This window comes from Anolis carolinensis, chromosome 1, assembly GCF_035594765.1.
Source record: "Anolis carolinensis isolate JA03-04 chromosome 1, rAnoCar3.1.pri, whole genome shotgun sequence".
Classification (NCBI taxonomy): Eukaryota; Metazoa; Chordata; class Lepidosauria; order Squamata; family Dactyloidae; genus Anolis; species Anolis carolinensis.
This window is the reverse complement of record NC_085841.1, coordinates 17208274-17223392: the sequence shown is the minus strand read 5'-3', so window position 1 is coordinate 17223392 and position 15119 is coordinate 17208274. Positions and strand designations below refer to the sequence as shown.

At 40.7% G+C, this 15119-nt stretch overlaps 1 protein-coding gene across 1 annotated transcript in view; it reads right to left on the bottom strand.

Moving 5' to 3' along the window:
* The window catches only part of fshr (follicle stimulating hormone receptor), a 131291-nt gene that overhangs the window by 70669 nt on the left and 45503 nt on the right, over positions 1-15119 (bottom strand). The window contains exon 2 of the mRNA XM_003216148.4: positions 13618-13689. Coding sequence (XP_003216196.1) covers positions 13618-13689 — 72 coding nt within the window. The remainder of the gene's footprint in view (positions 1-13617; positions 13690-15119) is intronic.

The window sequence follows — 15119 nt, the reverse complement described above, 5'->3', positions numbered from 1 at the left end:
TGCAGCCCATTGATTGCTCAGATAGAGCTTGATTTTTAGCTGTACAATTGCCACACCCAAATTGCTGAAAGTTGGGAACTATAGTCAAGTGAGTCCCCACCTTTCAGTGATTTGATTGTGGCAATTGTATAGATAAAATTGTATCCTCACAACCTCTGAGCATGCCTGCCATAGATGTGGGCGAAACGTCAGGAGAGACTACTTCTAGAATATGGCCATACAGCCCGAAAAACATACAGCAACCCTGTATAGCTAAAAATCGAGCTCTATCTGAGCAGTCAATAAACTAGTTTGGGATCTATTTAGATATAAAGCAGTCTTGTTTCTTTCCCTTGAATTAATGATGAATATGGGCAACCATTGCAGCTTATGTATCTGTGCTGGAAACCTTGGGGACCTATGAAATTGGAAATCCCACTGCATCATCCCCACGATTTCACCATGTTTGGGGCTTTTTCGGGAGAGGCCTTTCCCCGAAGTGACTTCTGGATCACTTCTGGTTCAACTCCTTGTCTAAATATGAAAGAGTACAGTAATTTCTGGAACATGACATTTTTTTTCCTGTTCCTCCACTAAGGAAACTTGAATGCATCTACAGGCAACCTACCCCCTTATTTTCCACCAAAAAACTGAGCCAGCGTAAACAGTTCTAGAGAATAACATGTAGCCTATAGCCTGCATTTTTACTATCTTTTCTAAGGCCCCTTCCACACAGCTGTATAAATTCCACATTGAACTGGACTATATGATACTGTGGACTGAGATAATCCAGTTCAAAGCAGATTATCTGCTTTGACATTCTGAGTTAAATGGCTGTGTGTAAGGGCCCCAAGAGTACATCTGCACTGTAGAATTAATGCAATTTGACCCCATTTTAACTGCCATGGCTCAATGCGATTGGATCATGGGAGTTTGTTGAGACACCTGCACTGTTGAGACCTTTAAAAATGAGAACTCTTAGTTGTAGTTTGAATAGGCGCTAGCACTATACCATGTAGGGTCCTTCCACACATCCATATAACCCAGAATATCAAGGTAGTTAGCCCACAATATCTGCTTTGAATTAGGTTAATTGAGTTCACACTGCCATATAATCCAGTTCAATGTGGACTTTATACGGCTCTGTGGAAGGGACCAGAGAAAGTTAAAGGCCTTGTAGAACTACAACTCCCATGAGTCCATAACATTGAGCCATCACAGTTAAAGAGGTGACAAACTGCAGTAATTCTGCAGTGTAGACTCAGTTGTAATGAAACGATGGGATCTGAAACATGGGGCTCACCTACACTGCCTAGGTTGCCCAGCAGTGGCAAACTGTATTTGGTGGCTGGGCCATGAAGATATCTCTGAAATGGCTGAGTCCTTATTGGGCTATCCTGCAGACCCAACCCGGCATCCAGAAAGCCAGATCAGACCCACGTTTCTGGTCCATGCAGAAAGGCCTTAGCATTCAGTCACTGATTCCATGGGTCCCCATAGCTGTTGTATTTAGATCTCTGGCCTTGAAACATTGCCCACTCTGGCTCAGTTTGCAGCTTCCAGTTTTGCATAGCTGTACTCTTGTTCTATTTGCTCCAAAGGTTTAGAAACAAATAAAACAGCTGTGAGTTACTGGTAGAGATAACAAAAATGACCACCCCCTTTTTTTCTTGGATCTTACAGAAACTGTAAAAGGAATATCGCTGTCAAGGTCTCTCCCACTGATAAGTCTTGGAGATAAAACAGCGAATTGCCAGGTGTTTCTAACTGGAAGGCGCAAAACAAGCGAACTCAGAAGTATTATTGAGCCATGGCTGATCTCTTGTGCTTGCACACAGCGCCAGAGCCATGCACTCTATTTTTATCAGGGCAAAACTTTGCTCTGTTTTTCCAATGCCATTTCTGAGGGCAAGATGGGGCACAATGGAAAGTACCTGGGGCGAGAAGGAGAATTCTTAGCACCAATTCACACTCAAACTCTCCAGATATTAGGTGGGTCTATATTGCTTCGAAGTCTTTAGGGGACTGAGAAACAAGTACTATAAATAAATAAATAAATAAATAAATAAATAAATAAATAAATAAATAAATAAATAAATAAATAAGCAAACATCATAAATCATTTTTGCAATGTTCCACCAATTTGTGAAAAAAGATGCATCACTGACTGTGCCAAAGTTCTGCTGCATTCTTGATGATACTAAAAGCCTACCACTGATGAAAATGCACCTGAAGAACTTTGGTTTGATTGGTACATGTTGGAAAGGATGGAGTGCTTTTTCTGGAAAGGCCTAAAAGGATATATAGATGTCTATCTGCAGTCAAATAATGATCATTCTCAGGACCACCAATGACATTTTGCTGCCTATAATAGAGCAGTAAATTGGTCTTATACACCATCCTTGCTATCAAATCCCCAGATCTCAAGCAAGTTAGTTTTGTAAGATATTCCATACCTTCCAGCTATTTGGGGATGGTCAGCCCCAGTTTCATTCTCTATCTTCTCACTTTTCCGGGTTTTAAAATTATTATTATATTTTGTTTATTTTTATCCTGCTTTTCTCCCATGGGCGGGATTCAAAGTGGTGAACAATGGTTAAAACAACAGAAATTACATGACACAAAAGCAAAAATAAAACAAACAAATAACACATTACATAAACCATATACAACAAGCTTAATAAATACAACATGTACAGTAGAGTCTCACTTATCCAAGCTAAACGGGCTGGCAGAAGCTTGGATAAGCGAATATCTTGGATAATAAGGAGGGATTAAGGAAAAGCCTATTAAACATCAAATTAGGTTCTGATTTTGCAAATTAAGCGCCAAAACATCATATTATACAACAAATTTGACAGAAAAAGTAGTTCAATACGCAGTAACGTTATGTTGTAATTACTGTATTTACGAATTTAGCATCAAAATATCATGATATATTGAAAACATTGACTACAAAAATGGCTTGGATAATCCAGAAACGTGGATAAGTGAGGCCTGGATAAGTGAGACTCTATTGTACCACTAAAATTCCCTGGGCCATAATATGTATACCAAAAATCCTAGACGCTCCGCTTCTTTAAGCCGTGTAAACGTTGTCATGTCTGAAATAGCCTTCATCAATATGCCTTACCCGTAGCTGCCTGGTCATTTCCTATTATGGGTTATCAGGAAAAGCCTGCTTCCACAGAAAGGTTTTGGCACGTGCATGAAAGGCCAATAGAGAGGGGGCTGATCACACCTCTTTGGGGAGTTCCAAGAAGGCCCTCTCTCATGTTCTCACCACCCGATAAGCTACAGGTCCCAATTCAAGGTGTAGGTGATGATCTATAAAGCCCTAAATGGTTCAGGCCCTGCCTATCTTTGTGATCACATTTCCCCTTATTAACTGGTCCGGACTCTAAGATCTACCGGGGAGGCCCTCCTCTCACTTCTGCCACTATCAGAAGCGTGGTTGGTGGGGACGAAGGAGAGGGCCTTCTTGGTGGTGGCCCCCCGACTCTGGAATGCTCTCCCCAGAGAGATCAGGCAAGCCCCTACATTGTCCTCCTTCCATAAGGACCTGAAAACCTAGTGGTTCCTGCAAGTTTTCGAGCATATTAGTCCCTCCCCCTCCCCCCGGGTTGTCAACTAGGACCCTGCTCTGAAGTTTATCCACTCCTCTGGCCCTATGATATTCTGTCACATTAGCCTTTGCCTTGCCCTTCATAGTTGCCCATGTCCATTCTGAAACTCTGGCCATTAGTATTTTGAACCCATCTGATAGAGCAGACTCAAACTGGATTTTAATTTTTGTGCTTGTTTTAGCAGGATTGTATGTTTTTGTTGTATAATGTTTAACTTTGTTGTATGGTCTTCCCTTTTGGCAATTGAATGTTTTGCCTTCTTGGAAACTGCCCTGAGTCCTCTTGGGGAGATAGGGCAGTATATAAATAAAGTTTTTTTATTATTATTATTATTATTATTATTATTATTATTATTATTATTATTATTATTATTATTATCTGTACTTGTGACGTTGGTGGGACTGAGAGAAGGGCCTCTCCTGATGATCTCAGGGCTCGTGTGGGTAAGAGGAGATGCAGTTCCTCAAGTAGGCTGGGCCTGAACTGTTTAGGGCTTTATAGGCTAAAGCCAGCACCTTGAATTGCTGGCCTGGTTTCTCTCTCCCACTTCCCCCTTTGCCCTCAATTTACTTCCATTGCTGCAAACTGAGTTCTATGTGCACAATGATTTGCATTCATTAATGCCTCAGAGGAGAGAGGAAGGGCAGAATCTTATCCTTCCCTATAGGTTCTGGCAAAAGCAAACTGCTTTAGACTCCCCTAGCTTTTGCTTTCTTCCTCATTAAGAAATATTGCCATTTAAACCAGACTATGATATTGCTTAACTACATGTCTCTGGTCTTTCACACTCTCCAACATTTCACTAATGAAAAATCCAAATCTCCCACCTAGCATACCCATTGCCAGAAAGGATATTTCCAAGCTGTGAAAATGAGTTGTGAGTTTAAAAGGTTGAGGATCAGGCCGAGGGTATTTATTTAGCCAGACGCTAATTGAGAATACAGTTATAATGTTAAAAAAAAATCACAAAGTTAAAAACTTGGCCTTATACTATATTTCCTTTGACTAGAAGCTGGCCACTTGGGGTGCCTCTGGTGTCGCTGTGAGAAGGTCCTCCATTGTGCATGTGGTTTGCTATTCTCTACACAGGCATGTTGTGGGCTCCACTTTGTAGCCTCATTTCTTAAGATTGACTCTGCATCTTGTGGTGCCATAGCGTGAGCATAAGACAATCCCATCCCTTACTGTTTGCTTATAGTTTCCAGGTATGGTTGACAGATAGGTTGAGGAATTTCTGCTATTGGGTTTGTTATGCAGTGAACAGGTGAGAGAACCAATTATTTTTATATCTATATTTTTATAATTCTATTCAAATTGTGGACCTTTGGTGACCATCTAGATACTGGTGACATAATTTCTGGCCTTTGTACCAACACTTATTGCTTTTTCTTGGTTTCAAGATATTTTTTAGATGGAGGGGGAAAACATGAAAAGGTCATTTTCTACTGCTTGAGAGAAAATGCTTATATTGGGTCATGAAAATTCAACAGTATGCTCACTGGCCTCAGAATAAGAGAAGGAATTCTGCATAATCTCTAGTAATGTAAATTAAGAGTGTTCCACACAAATTGTTGCTCCTTGAGAGCATACCCTTGAGAATTCAAGACTATTGTACCTGCAGGAGCTTCGCTCTGCATTTCAATATTGGGGTCATGTCAATGGTATTCAAGAAGAGGAAGTGTATTAATTCCAGTCTAGTTAAAAGAAACATATAATCCAGCTGCAAGGCATAGAGAGTGCATTTAGGTGTCTATATCCTCTCTCCCATTCACTAGTTGTGATTATTTACTGTTACTTTTTAATCCTGCTTCTCCTTAAAAAAAAAAGCCACAGATTTATGGAAGATAACAGACATTATTACAAAAAAATTCAACATTAAAACCACTGAAAACATCAGAATCCTCAGTAATCACCAGATAGAAAGGGTATGTCTTCACACCATCCCTAAAAACATCTAGAAAGAAGATTAATCTGAAGTGAATGCATTCCTAGGGATGGACAGAATAGCTGAAAATATTCTTTTAAATGGTCAAAATATATTGGGAAAGTTGGGTCAAAAGAGTCCCGACAGATGACCATTTTGATTGCTTAAGTCTTATTCTGCAGAAAAATATGCACATGGTTTTTGCAAATAAATTGGATTTTCTCTGCAGAACACATTTCAGCACACGCCACAATTTCCTACATAAAAACTGTATTTTCTCTGCAGAATGTTACATTTCTGTGCAGGAAATGCAAAGCGTCTTCTCTGTGCAGAAAATGCCATTTCATACAACACCCCCCCCCCCCCCCCACATGCCTTTTATTTGTATAGGACCTCAACCAGAAGCTAAACAAAAACCAAAACATGCACATGCACACGCACACACACACACACACACACACAGAATAGCTCTTGAACAACAAACAATCTTCAAAAACTATATTACTTTTGATGACTTTCTTACAATGAGGAGGAAATGGTAAAAGTATTAATTCTTTCCTGTAAGGATGAAATTTAGGAAGATGTAAATCCCTACGAGCATTCTGCAGTTTGGACTGCGACGAAAGGAAAGCCCTCTTTTGCAGTCTCAAAAACTCTTCAGTAGAAACACTATTCTTAGGCAGGAGTTTCTTGAAGATCTCAAGCAACTCCTGGAAATATGCTCAGCTCTAAGATATAGCTCCAGGTAGAATGGCCTTTGTTCTTCTAAGTAAGAATTTTTCTCCCATGAGATTTTCCATCAATTCCCAAATTTCTAGCACTGCAGAGAGTGACACATTGAAATTTGTTCATATCTAGAGCTCTTACATTTGCTATGTTGTCATTCTTTTTGGTAATTTTGCCTGATCCTTTTCTCTGGATGTTTAGACATCCAAAGTTATGACAGTGTTAGAAACTGAAAGAATATTTCATTGGGGAATGGATTTTTTATTGAAGGTACAATTTCCACATTTTACCTCTCTCCTCCAGTTGCAATTTTACTATGGCATTGTATATAATGAGACTTGTACATTTAAAAAGGTGCACCAAAATGCATGCTAATTGCCACTCAAAATGCCCCCCTCCCCCTTGCCAGCAGCATGTTTCAATAAACTGATAAAAACCAAGGACAGAAAAGAACTGATGGGAGGGCTGAACCACAAAGAAATCAACAGGAGATTTTTCAAAAACAATGTTCTAGATATTCCCTGTCATCTACACTGTCATACAATGCGGTTTCATACTGCAGTTTAACTGGATTGAACTGCATTATATGAGTCTATAGTGCAATTTAATGCAGTTCAATGCAGTTAAATTGCATTATGAAACTGCATTATATGGCCATGTAGATGGTGTCTTGGAGCAGGGATGGGTATCATTTGCTGAAGCAACCAAATTTCAAAGTTTGCTTACTTTTCTGTACTTAAGGAAAACAAAAGTGCCAGTAGCCAGTTACAAATTATGGATATGAATGCCAAATGCATTTTAGAAATATTAATTTTTTTACTTTAAAGAATGTTAGTGAGTGTGGTCTAAGTGCTATAAAGACATCAGATCCCATCTGATCTTGGAAGCTAAGTATGGTCAGTCCTTCTTAGTATGAGTGTCTAGATCAAGGGAAGTCATAGTCCCTCTCTATTTTGCTTTGGTCAGATGTCACCTGGAATACTGTGTCCAATTCTGGGCAGCACAATTCAAAGGATATTGAGAATCTGGAAAGTGAATCCGGAGAAGGGTAACCAAATTGATTAAAGGTTTGAAAATCTATGAGGAATGATTGAGGGAGTTGGGTATGTTTAACTTGGAGAAAAAGAGACAGAGGCCCCATCAAAACAGGCGCAAAAAGCGGGACCTGTCTGGATTTTTATCCGGGGTGTTCAAGTGACACGCATGGGAAAAACAAATGAATTCGGAATAACCTTGGTTACTCTAACTTAATTAAATAGCCCATTAGATATGGGCCTTCCTGGCATGGTTCTCATGAGGTATTCGGCCTGTGGGAATTCACTTCTGGGTAGTCCAGAACTACCTGGGAGTGAGTCCCCATTTGTCATCCTGAACCTTTTGGGCTTTTGAAGCCCAATGGTCTGATATGGTGGCCAACCCCTCCCCCCAAGCCCTCAAAATAACCCTTGAAAGTAAGAAAAACTTACCTGGATGGCGCTAAGGCCCTCCTTTCATCCTCCTGGCATGAGGAAATGATGTGCCAGAGCCAGGGGAGCTTTTCCTCTTCCCCCTTGTCTCCTGGCACATCATTTCCTCAAGCCAGGAGGATGAAAGGAGGACCTTACTGGTGGCCATGTAAGGTTTTTTTTTTTAACTTTTCTGGATTGTTTTGGGGGGCTTTGGGGTGGCTACATGCCATCCTGATTGTTATGTAGCCACCCTCCCCAGAAAAGCACAGGTTGTGGGTGGCTTGTGGGAACTAAGACCCATGCCAAAGAGGATTTTTAAAACTCACTTCAGCACAGGTTTTACCCCTGTGTGGAATTGCCCTGAGAGGGGACCTGATAGCTATGCTTAAATATTTGGAAGGGTGTCACATTGAGGAGGGGGTTTGAGCTTGTTTTCTGCAACTCTGGAGATTAGAACACAGAGCAATGGATTCAAAATGTAGGAAAAAGGATTCAACCTAAACATTAGGAAGAACTTCCTGATGGTAAGAGTGTTCGACAGTGGAATAAGCTGCCGCCTTGGAGTGCAGTGAAGACTCCTTCTCTGGAGGTTTTTAAACAGAGGCTGGATAGCCATCTGTCAGGGGTGCTTTTTGCATGGCAGAATGGTGCTCAGTTGGATGGTTCTTGGGGTCTCCTCCAACTCTATGATTCTATGATTCCAGCTTTTGGGTGGGAGGCCACCAATGGATAGCAGGTTCTGTAGTCTCTATTTCAACAAAAACATGTTAAATGTGCTGCTGCATTTTCCTCCTGCTCCTTTCCCTTCTTTACACCTATAAACTGTTTATATAGACTTTTCTCATCTGGCCCCCTTTCAGAGTACGCAATTCTAGCACTGTTGTTCAATTTTAATTGCTGTGGGTCTATGCTGTGGTATTCGAAGAGGAGCGGTTTAGGAAGGGACATTTACCTCCCATACACAGTGTAGAATTATAGTAGTTTAACACCACTTTAATGGCCATATCTCTATCCTATGAAATCCTGGGAGTTTGTTGTTGCACCAGAGCTCTCTAATAGAGAAGGAAAAATATCTCAAAAACTACAGATTTTATTTATTTATTTATTTCCAATATTTCTATTATTATTATTATTATTAAACTTTATTTGTACCCCGCTAGCATCTCCCGAAGGACTCGATGCGGCTTACAAAGGCCAAGGCCTCAACACACAATATAACAATACAAAACAAAAGGCAAATTAAAAATAATTAAAACAGTATAAACAACAAGCAATAAACAATACGCTAAAACACAATAAAACCGGGCCGGGCCAGAGTAATGGGTACAAGACTAAAAGTGCTGATGTGACAGGTGATATATAAGGCTTATAGGGCAAGTGCAGAGTGCGATATACGATCTTAGTTCTAATAAAGTGCTTATGGGACTTGGTATTGGAGATTTCCTATTAATCTGGGAAGGCACATATCCCGCCCTTCTCACCCGAAGGGACTCAGGGCGGCGTACAATTGGCAACAATTCAATGCCGACATATCATTAAAACAAACAGCATATGAAATCTATTACAAATAGTTAAATACAGTATAGAACATAAAACATATGGTTAAAATCTGTTCATCCAATATCCTCGTGCTTTATCCATACATCAGTCTGGGTCGTCTTTGTCTCAGAATGCCATCTTATTGAGCCATGGCAGTTTATGTGGGATCAAATTGCTTAATTCTGTAGTGTAGATACAACCTTAGACCTCTCAGCCTAGGAGCTCTCATGTCCCACTAATGTACAAATCCTAGGATTTCTTAGGATGTTGGTACATAAATGGACTACAGCATGGCAGATAGTACGAAAGGGCCTCCAGAAGCCATATGTTCCCCCCCCCCCCCGCCTGAAGTGTGGGAAAATGAGGCAGTTGTCAGGGGAGCAAGACTATGTGATGAAAGTGGCAAAGACCAATAAACAAAAGACAACAAACCAAGCGAAACCCAAAACAGGGGAAGTAACTTTCATCTAAGAACTAAGCCCTGCGCAGTGGCAACTCTGTAGGGAGAAGATTTCCAACACAGCGGCAATGAAAATGGAAGGGCGAGTGATGAATATGCAAATGAGACCAATCAGCATCAATGGCATCTGCAGAGGAGAAGCAGCAATGAAATGTGAAATAGCTCACAAATCAAAAATATCACCCATAAAACATTCATCGGGAAGTATTCATGGTAATGTAGGGACACAAACTATCTAATCAAGTGATGTATTTGCATATAAAACAGGGGACCCCTTGGGTGAGCTTCGTGCTTCTGCCCCGTAAGATCATGAACACAAAGACACGGGCACAAAATGAGATTAAACTCGACGGTAGGCTATTTAAAGGGAATGGCTATTAATAATATGATGCCTCCATGTGGTAAAAGACATTTTGCCTAGAGTATACAAATTAGATACTTCAATACACATAACAGAACACTTGCATTAGACCATAGCTGAAATGTTTTTTTTTCTCTTAAAAAAAAAAAAAGTCCCACAATGGATGCATTTGCAGCAGAGGTTGAGTGAATTAAAAAATTCATGTCTATGAGATGCAAGGATAGCTTCAAATAGGCTCTCAAGAACCCAGCTGCGGTGTCTATCCACAAAAGAAGAGCCTGAGAGAAAACACCATTGTGCTGAATTCTGCAAGGGAGAATGAGGGGTTTTTTCGCCACTGAGAGAAATGTTTTTTGCATTGGAAAAACATTAAAGACAGTTCTTCTGCAGGATCGAGCATACAATTATGAGGGAATGGAGAAACATGCACATCGTAAGGTCAGGTCTCCTGAGCAGAGCTGGGGAATTTTGCTGCCGCAGGCAAAGAGGTGTATTATTTATTTATTTCTGCCATTTGTTTACTGTCTCTCAATACACCAGGGCCCCTGATGTGAATAGCCAGTAATCACATGTAAAACTTTATTATATATTCCTAAAACCAACAGGAAAAAAAAAACGCCCCTCTTTAAAAATAATTCTAAAGCCACTGAAAACAAATTAAATTCTCTAAGGACAACCAGAACACCCTGATTTTTAAGAACCAAGGGCCAAGGTTACATCTACACTGTAGAATGAATGCAGTTTTGACACCACTTTAACTGCCATGGTTCAATGCTGTGGAAACATGGGAATTGTAGTTTTAAAAAGCCCATTGTCTGCTTCACCAAACTACAAATCCCAGGGTTCCATAGCATTGAGTCATGGCAGTTTAAATGGTGTCAAACTGCATTCATTCTATAGTGTAGTGAAATAACTGGATTTCTCTGCTCTCTGGAAAATTCAAAAGAGATGGCGCTAGTCTGGGAAGGAGACCCATAGTAAATATTCTGTTAGTGGAGTTGTCAGGCATATGGGAAATTCGTAGAACATGGACATCCACTCAGTGCAGTCCATGTGCAAAAAATACACACATACACATACACAAAGAATGTAAGTGGTGTGCATTCGGGGTAAACCTTGACCTGTTTTGTGTCCTGGCTTTTGATGGGAGGCTCTGATCCATTTTTGGGGCCTCCTGAAATTTGGAGGGCAGATATCTGTTTTTGCTCTTTGCTGCCAAAAGATCCATTTCCTATTGGTCCATTATTTGGGGGGGGGAGGGGTTCCCACCCAGGCTCCCCTTCTCAGTGGACACTTTAAGGAGGCTGCATGGGCGGTGTGGGCACCCTGGACCCTGCACACTACACATGTACTCTCTTTCCAAAGAGAGAGTGTGTGTGGCATGCAAGAGCCTCTAGAGTAAGAGGTGCTCGGCTGCAGGCACTGTCTTGGCCCTGCATACCACATATACGCTCTCTTTCCAAGGAGTGTTTGTGTGGCGTGCAGGAGAAACAATCAGCTGCAGGCACTGGCAAGCGAGGGCACTCCTGCATGCCACACATGCATTCTCCTTTCCAAGGAGAGAGTGCGTGTGTGGCATGCAGGCCCAAAAAGTGCCTGCACTTGCTAGTGCCTGCAGCCAAGTGCCTCTTACTCTGTGATGCCAAAAAGCAGGCCAGGGGCTGGGAGCTCCTCTTGCCTGCTTTCATGTCAAGCAGATTTTCATACAGGAAGGGTCCTTCCTGTTCCATGCTCCCGAAGAAACGAAAGAAATGAAGGAAATGGGAGAAACTCTAATAATTGGCATCTGTTGGTCTGCTAAAAACTTTGTTTCCTGGCAATATGGATAATTCTCTTTGTTGAGTTATATACCCATGTATAAACTGACCTCAGGTATTTGGGTTTTGGATTTTGATCGGATAGACCAGGGGTCCCCAAACTAAGACCCGGGGGCCGGATGCGGCCCATCGAAGCCATTTATCCGGCCCCCATGGCACAAGGGCAGAAGGGGGTTGGGCTAAATGACCCAAGGGGTCTCTTCTTCTCTTACAACCCTGATGATGATGATGATGATGATGATGATTATTATTATTATTATTATTATTAACATTGAGGCTGGGTGGCCATCTGTCAGGGATGCTTTGCTTGTGCTTATGGTGCACAGAGGCAGAAGGGGGTTGGACTAAATGGCCCAAGAGGTCTCTTCCAACCCTCTTTATTATTATTATTATTATTATTATTATTATTATTATTATTATTATTATTATTAACATTGATTCTGGGTGGCCATCTGTCAGGGTGCTTTACTTGTGCTTTCGGTGCACAAAGGCAAAGGGGGATTGGACTCCATGGCCCAAAGGGTCTCTTCCAACCCTCTTATTTATTGTTGTTGTTGTTGTTGTTGTTGTTGTTATTATTATTGTTATTATTTATTGCTCGGTGGCCAACTATAGTCTGGCCCTCCAATGGTCCAAAGGATCGTGAACTGCCCCCCTGTTTAAAAAGTTTGGGGACTGATAGACTGATGGTCATTCTACAGTGAAGAGAAAGTGCCTACATCACCTCATGGGCCCAACTGATTTCTACGGCTGCCTCTACCATTTTCCTGCCTGGGCATTGAGAAAGGCCAGAAGTGGTAGAAAGTAGAAGGGATTGGTGTTTCTTTTGGTTTGTCCTGAGTTGAACTAACCTCTCGTCTTTGCTACTCTACTCAGAGGAGGACTGGAATCAGAGAGTTGGAAAAGCCCCTAAGGGTCATGAAGTCCAACCCCCTTTTGCCATCTACTCCTTGGAAGGGAAATTCACTCCTGGAAGAGTTATCATGGGGGAAAAGGTGTCTCCACTGAAGCTTTTTCACCAGTCCTTGTTCCCACAAGCCAAATTTTTCAATATCCAATTATCACAGGGACAGAAAATGAGGTGAAATCTTGAAATCGTGAAAATGAGGTGAGACAGCAAAACAAACCGCAGGGGTGTTAACTCTTCCCTATGCTATCCAAAGTTAATATATGGCTGGAGTTACACTTAAAAATTACCTATTCTGACTTATAAATAAATTTACACTTAAGAACAAATCTACAGAGCCCATGTTGTTTATAACTTGGGGACTGCCTGTACAATCATTGAGTGCAAAATTGCTTTCACAGGCACTCTAGAAACAGGGTGAGAGGATGAGTGTAGAGCAACACCAACGCCCTTATATAAGTGGGGTCTTTCCTCATGTTCTGCTTTTCACTTCCCATCATCATGGCTCTTTGAGGAAAAACTCAGTGGATGCTGGATGTGTGACTAGCCCCCTTTCCCCATCCCCTTTTCACTGCGTATATGCCAATACAAACATGTCAAAATTTGAAAAAAATGGTCCCAGGCATTTTGGATAAGGAAGACTCATCCTGTATCATTTTAGCTTTCCTTTTGTAAAGTCTGTGGTTAGATGACAAACATACTCCTAAGGGACTGATAGGGAAATAACATCATTAAAAGCAGGATGAGAGAATAACTGTGGACCAAGACAAATGCCTTATAAAACATTGTATAAAATAAGATGTATTGAGTGAATAGAGACAGTTACATACATTTTTTCGACTTCGTCAAATCCTGAGAAGGCTCCTCTGGGGATGTTTCTTATTTTGGTGAGGAAAAATATCCTGAAAGCACAAGACAATGCATATTTTATGTATTAAAGCATATAGTATAATAAATAATTAGTTTGGTTCACTTTGGACTGAAAGGCAATGTAATTACGTGCCAAGAGGAGTGGGGGAAGAAACGCTCTGCTCAAAATAAATTCATTGTATTTGGATGACATTCTGTGAGTTTGGAATAAATGTGTTTCAGTTGGAGGTTGTATTCTGAATCTGATAGCTGGAATTTTGGAGAATCAGGATATAAAAAACATATTTTGGAATGAGACATTTGGAATACCAGAGAAATGAGATGGGGATCACATGGTCCCAATGACGCTTTACTATTGAGGAATGGAAAACACGAAGTCTTAGTACTAAATCTCACAGTGTTTATATCCAGTCCTACCTAGTTTTTCAGGAGACCATACAACCTATTCTGACACCATCATTTGATGCCCCAGACTTGCTGAAGCAGGTGGTTTCATCTCATTCTGAAAGGTTGAGTTCCTTTATCCAAAGCTTACTCACTGGCTATAATATGGGGTTTGATTCTAGGATCACTCGTGGCTCGCAAAATCCAAGGATTTTTGTTCAAGTTCCATGATATACAATGGTGTAGTAACATTGCATCCCTGATATAAAATGGTGAACAATTCACATCAGTATCAGAGAAAGCCTTGAGGATATGTGAATTAGTGGGAGGCTACAATTGGGTATATCTACATATCAGTGTAGTGTTCAATCAAAATTTAGTTTTGATCCCCCTCCACAATCATTTTATAACCATGGTTGATTGAATCCATAGTCCGGTTTATTTTTGACCTCATCCTTTTAACCTTTGGAATGTTGGTTCCAGAGATTTAAATTAGATTCACAATCTGAAATATGTTTGCCTTTTTTTTGACAGAATAAGGAGCTACGGGTGATCTAGAAGACTTTTGTGCAGCCCGGAGGTCCCCAAGTCCACTAACATGTTTGAACAATGAATTCTGAAATACCAGAAATTAAAAAAGAAGGTTTACCACTTCAGGGAACTATAGACTCAACCATATATCCCCAAAGCCCAAAATACACTATGTTCCTGTTTTCTGAAGATCCAATATATGCAGTTTAATTAATCCAAAGTTCCACTTATTCATTAAGGGCCTCCTGTACAGGCCATACCTGTTTCTCTATACCTCTGTCATTTGCCCCATTGAAAATAATAAGGTTACAGATGGAAAGTCCTGAAATCCAAATAAATTTTCAAAATCAAAAATTATCCACATGGGTGACTGAAATAGTGACATCTTTGCTTTCTGTTAGTCCAGTGTACACAAATGTAGTTTCATGCACATTATTACAAATATTGCACAGAATTATCTTCAGGCTATATGGACAAAGGAGACCTAAATGAATTTCATGTTTAGACCTGGGTCCCATTTCCAAGATATCCCATGATGTATGTATAT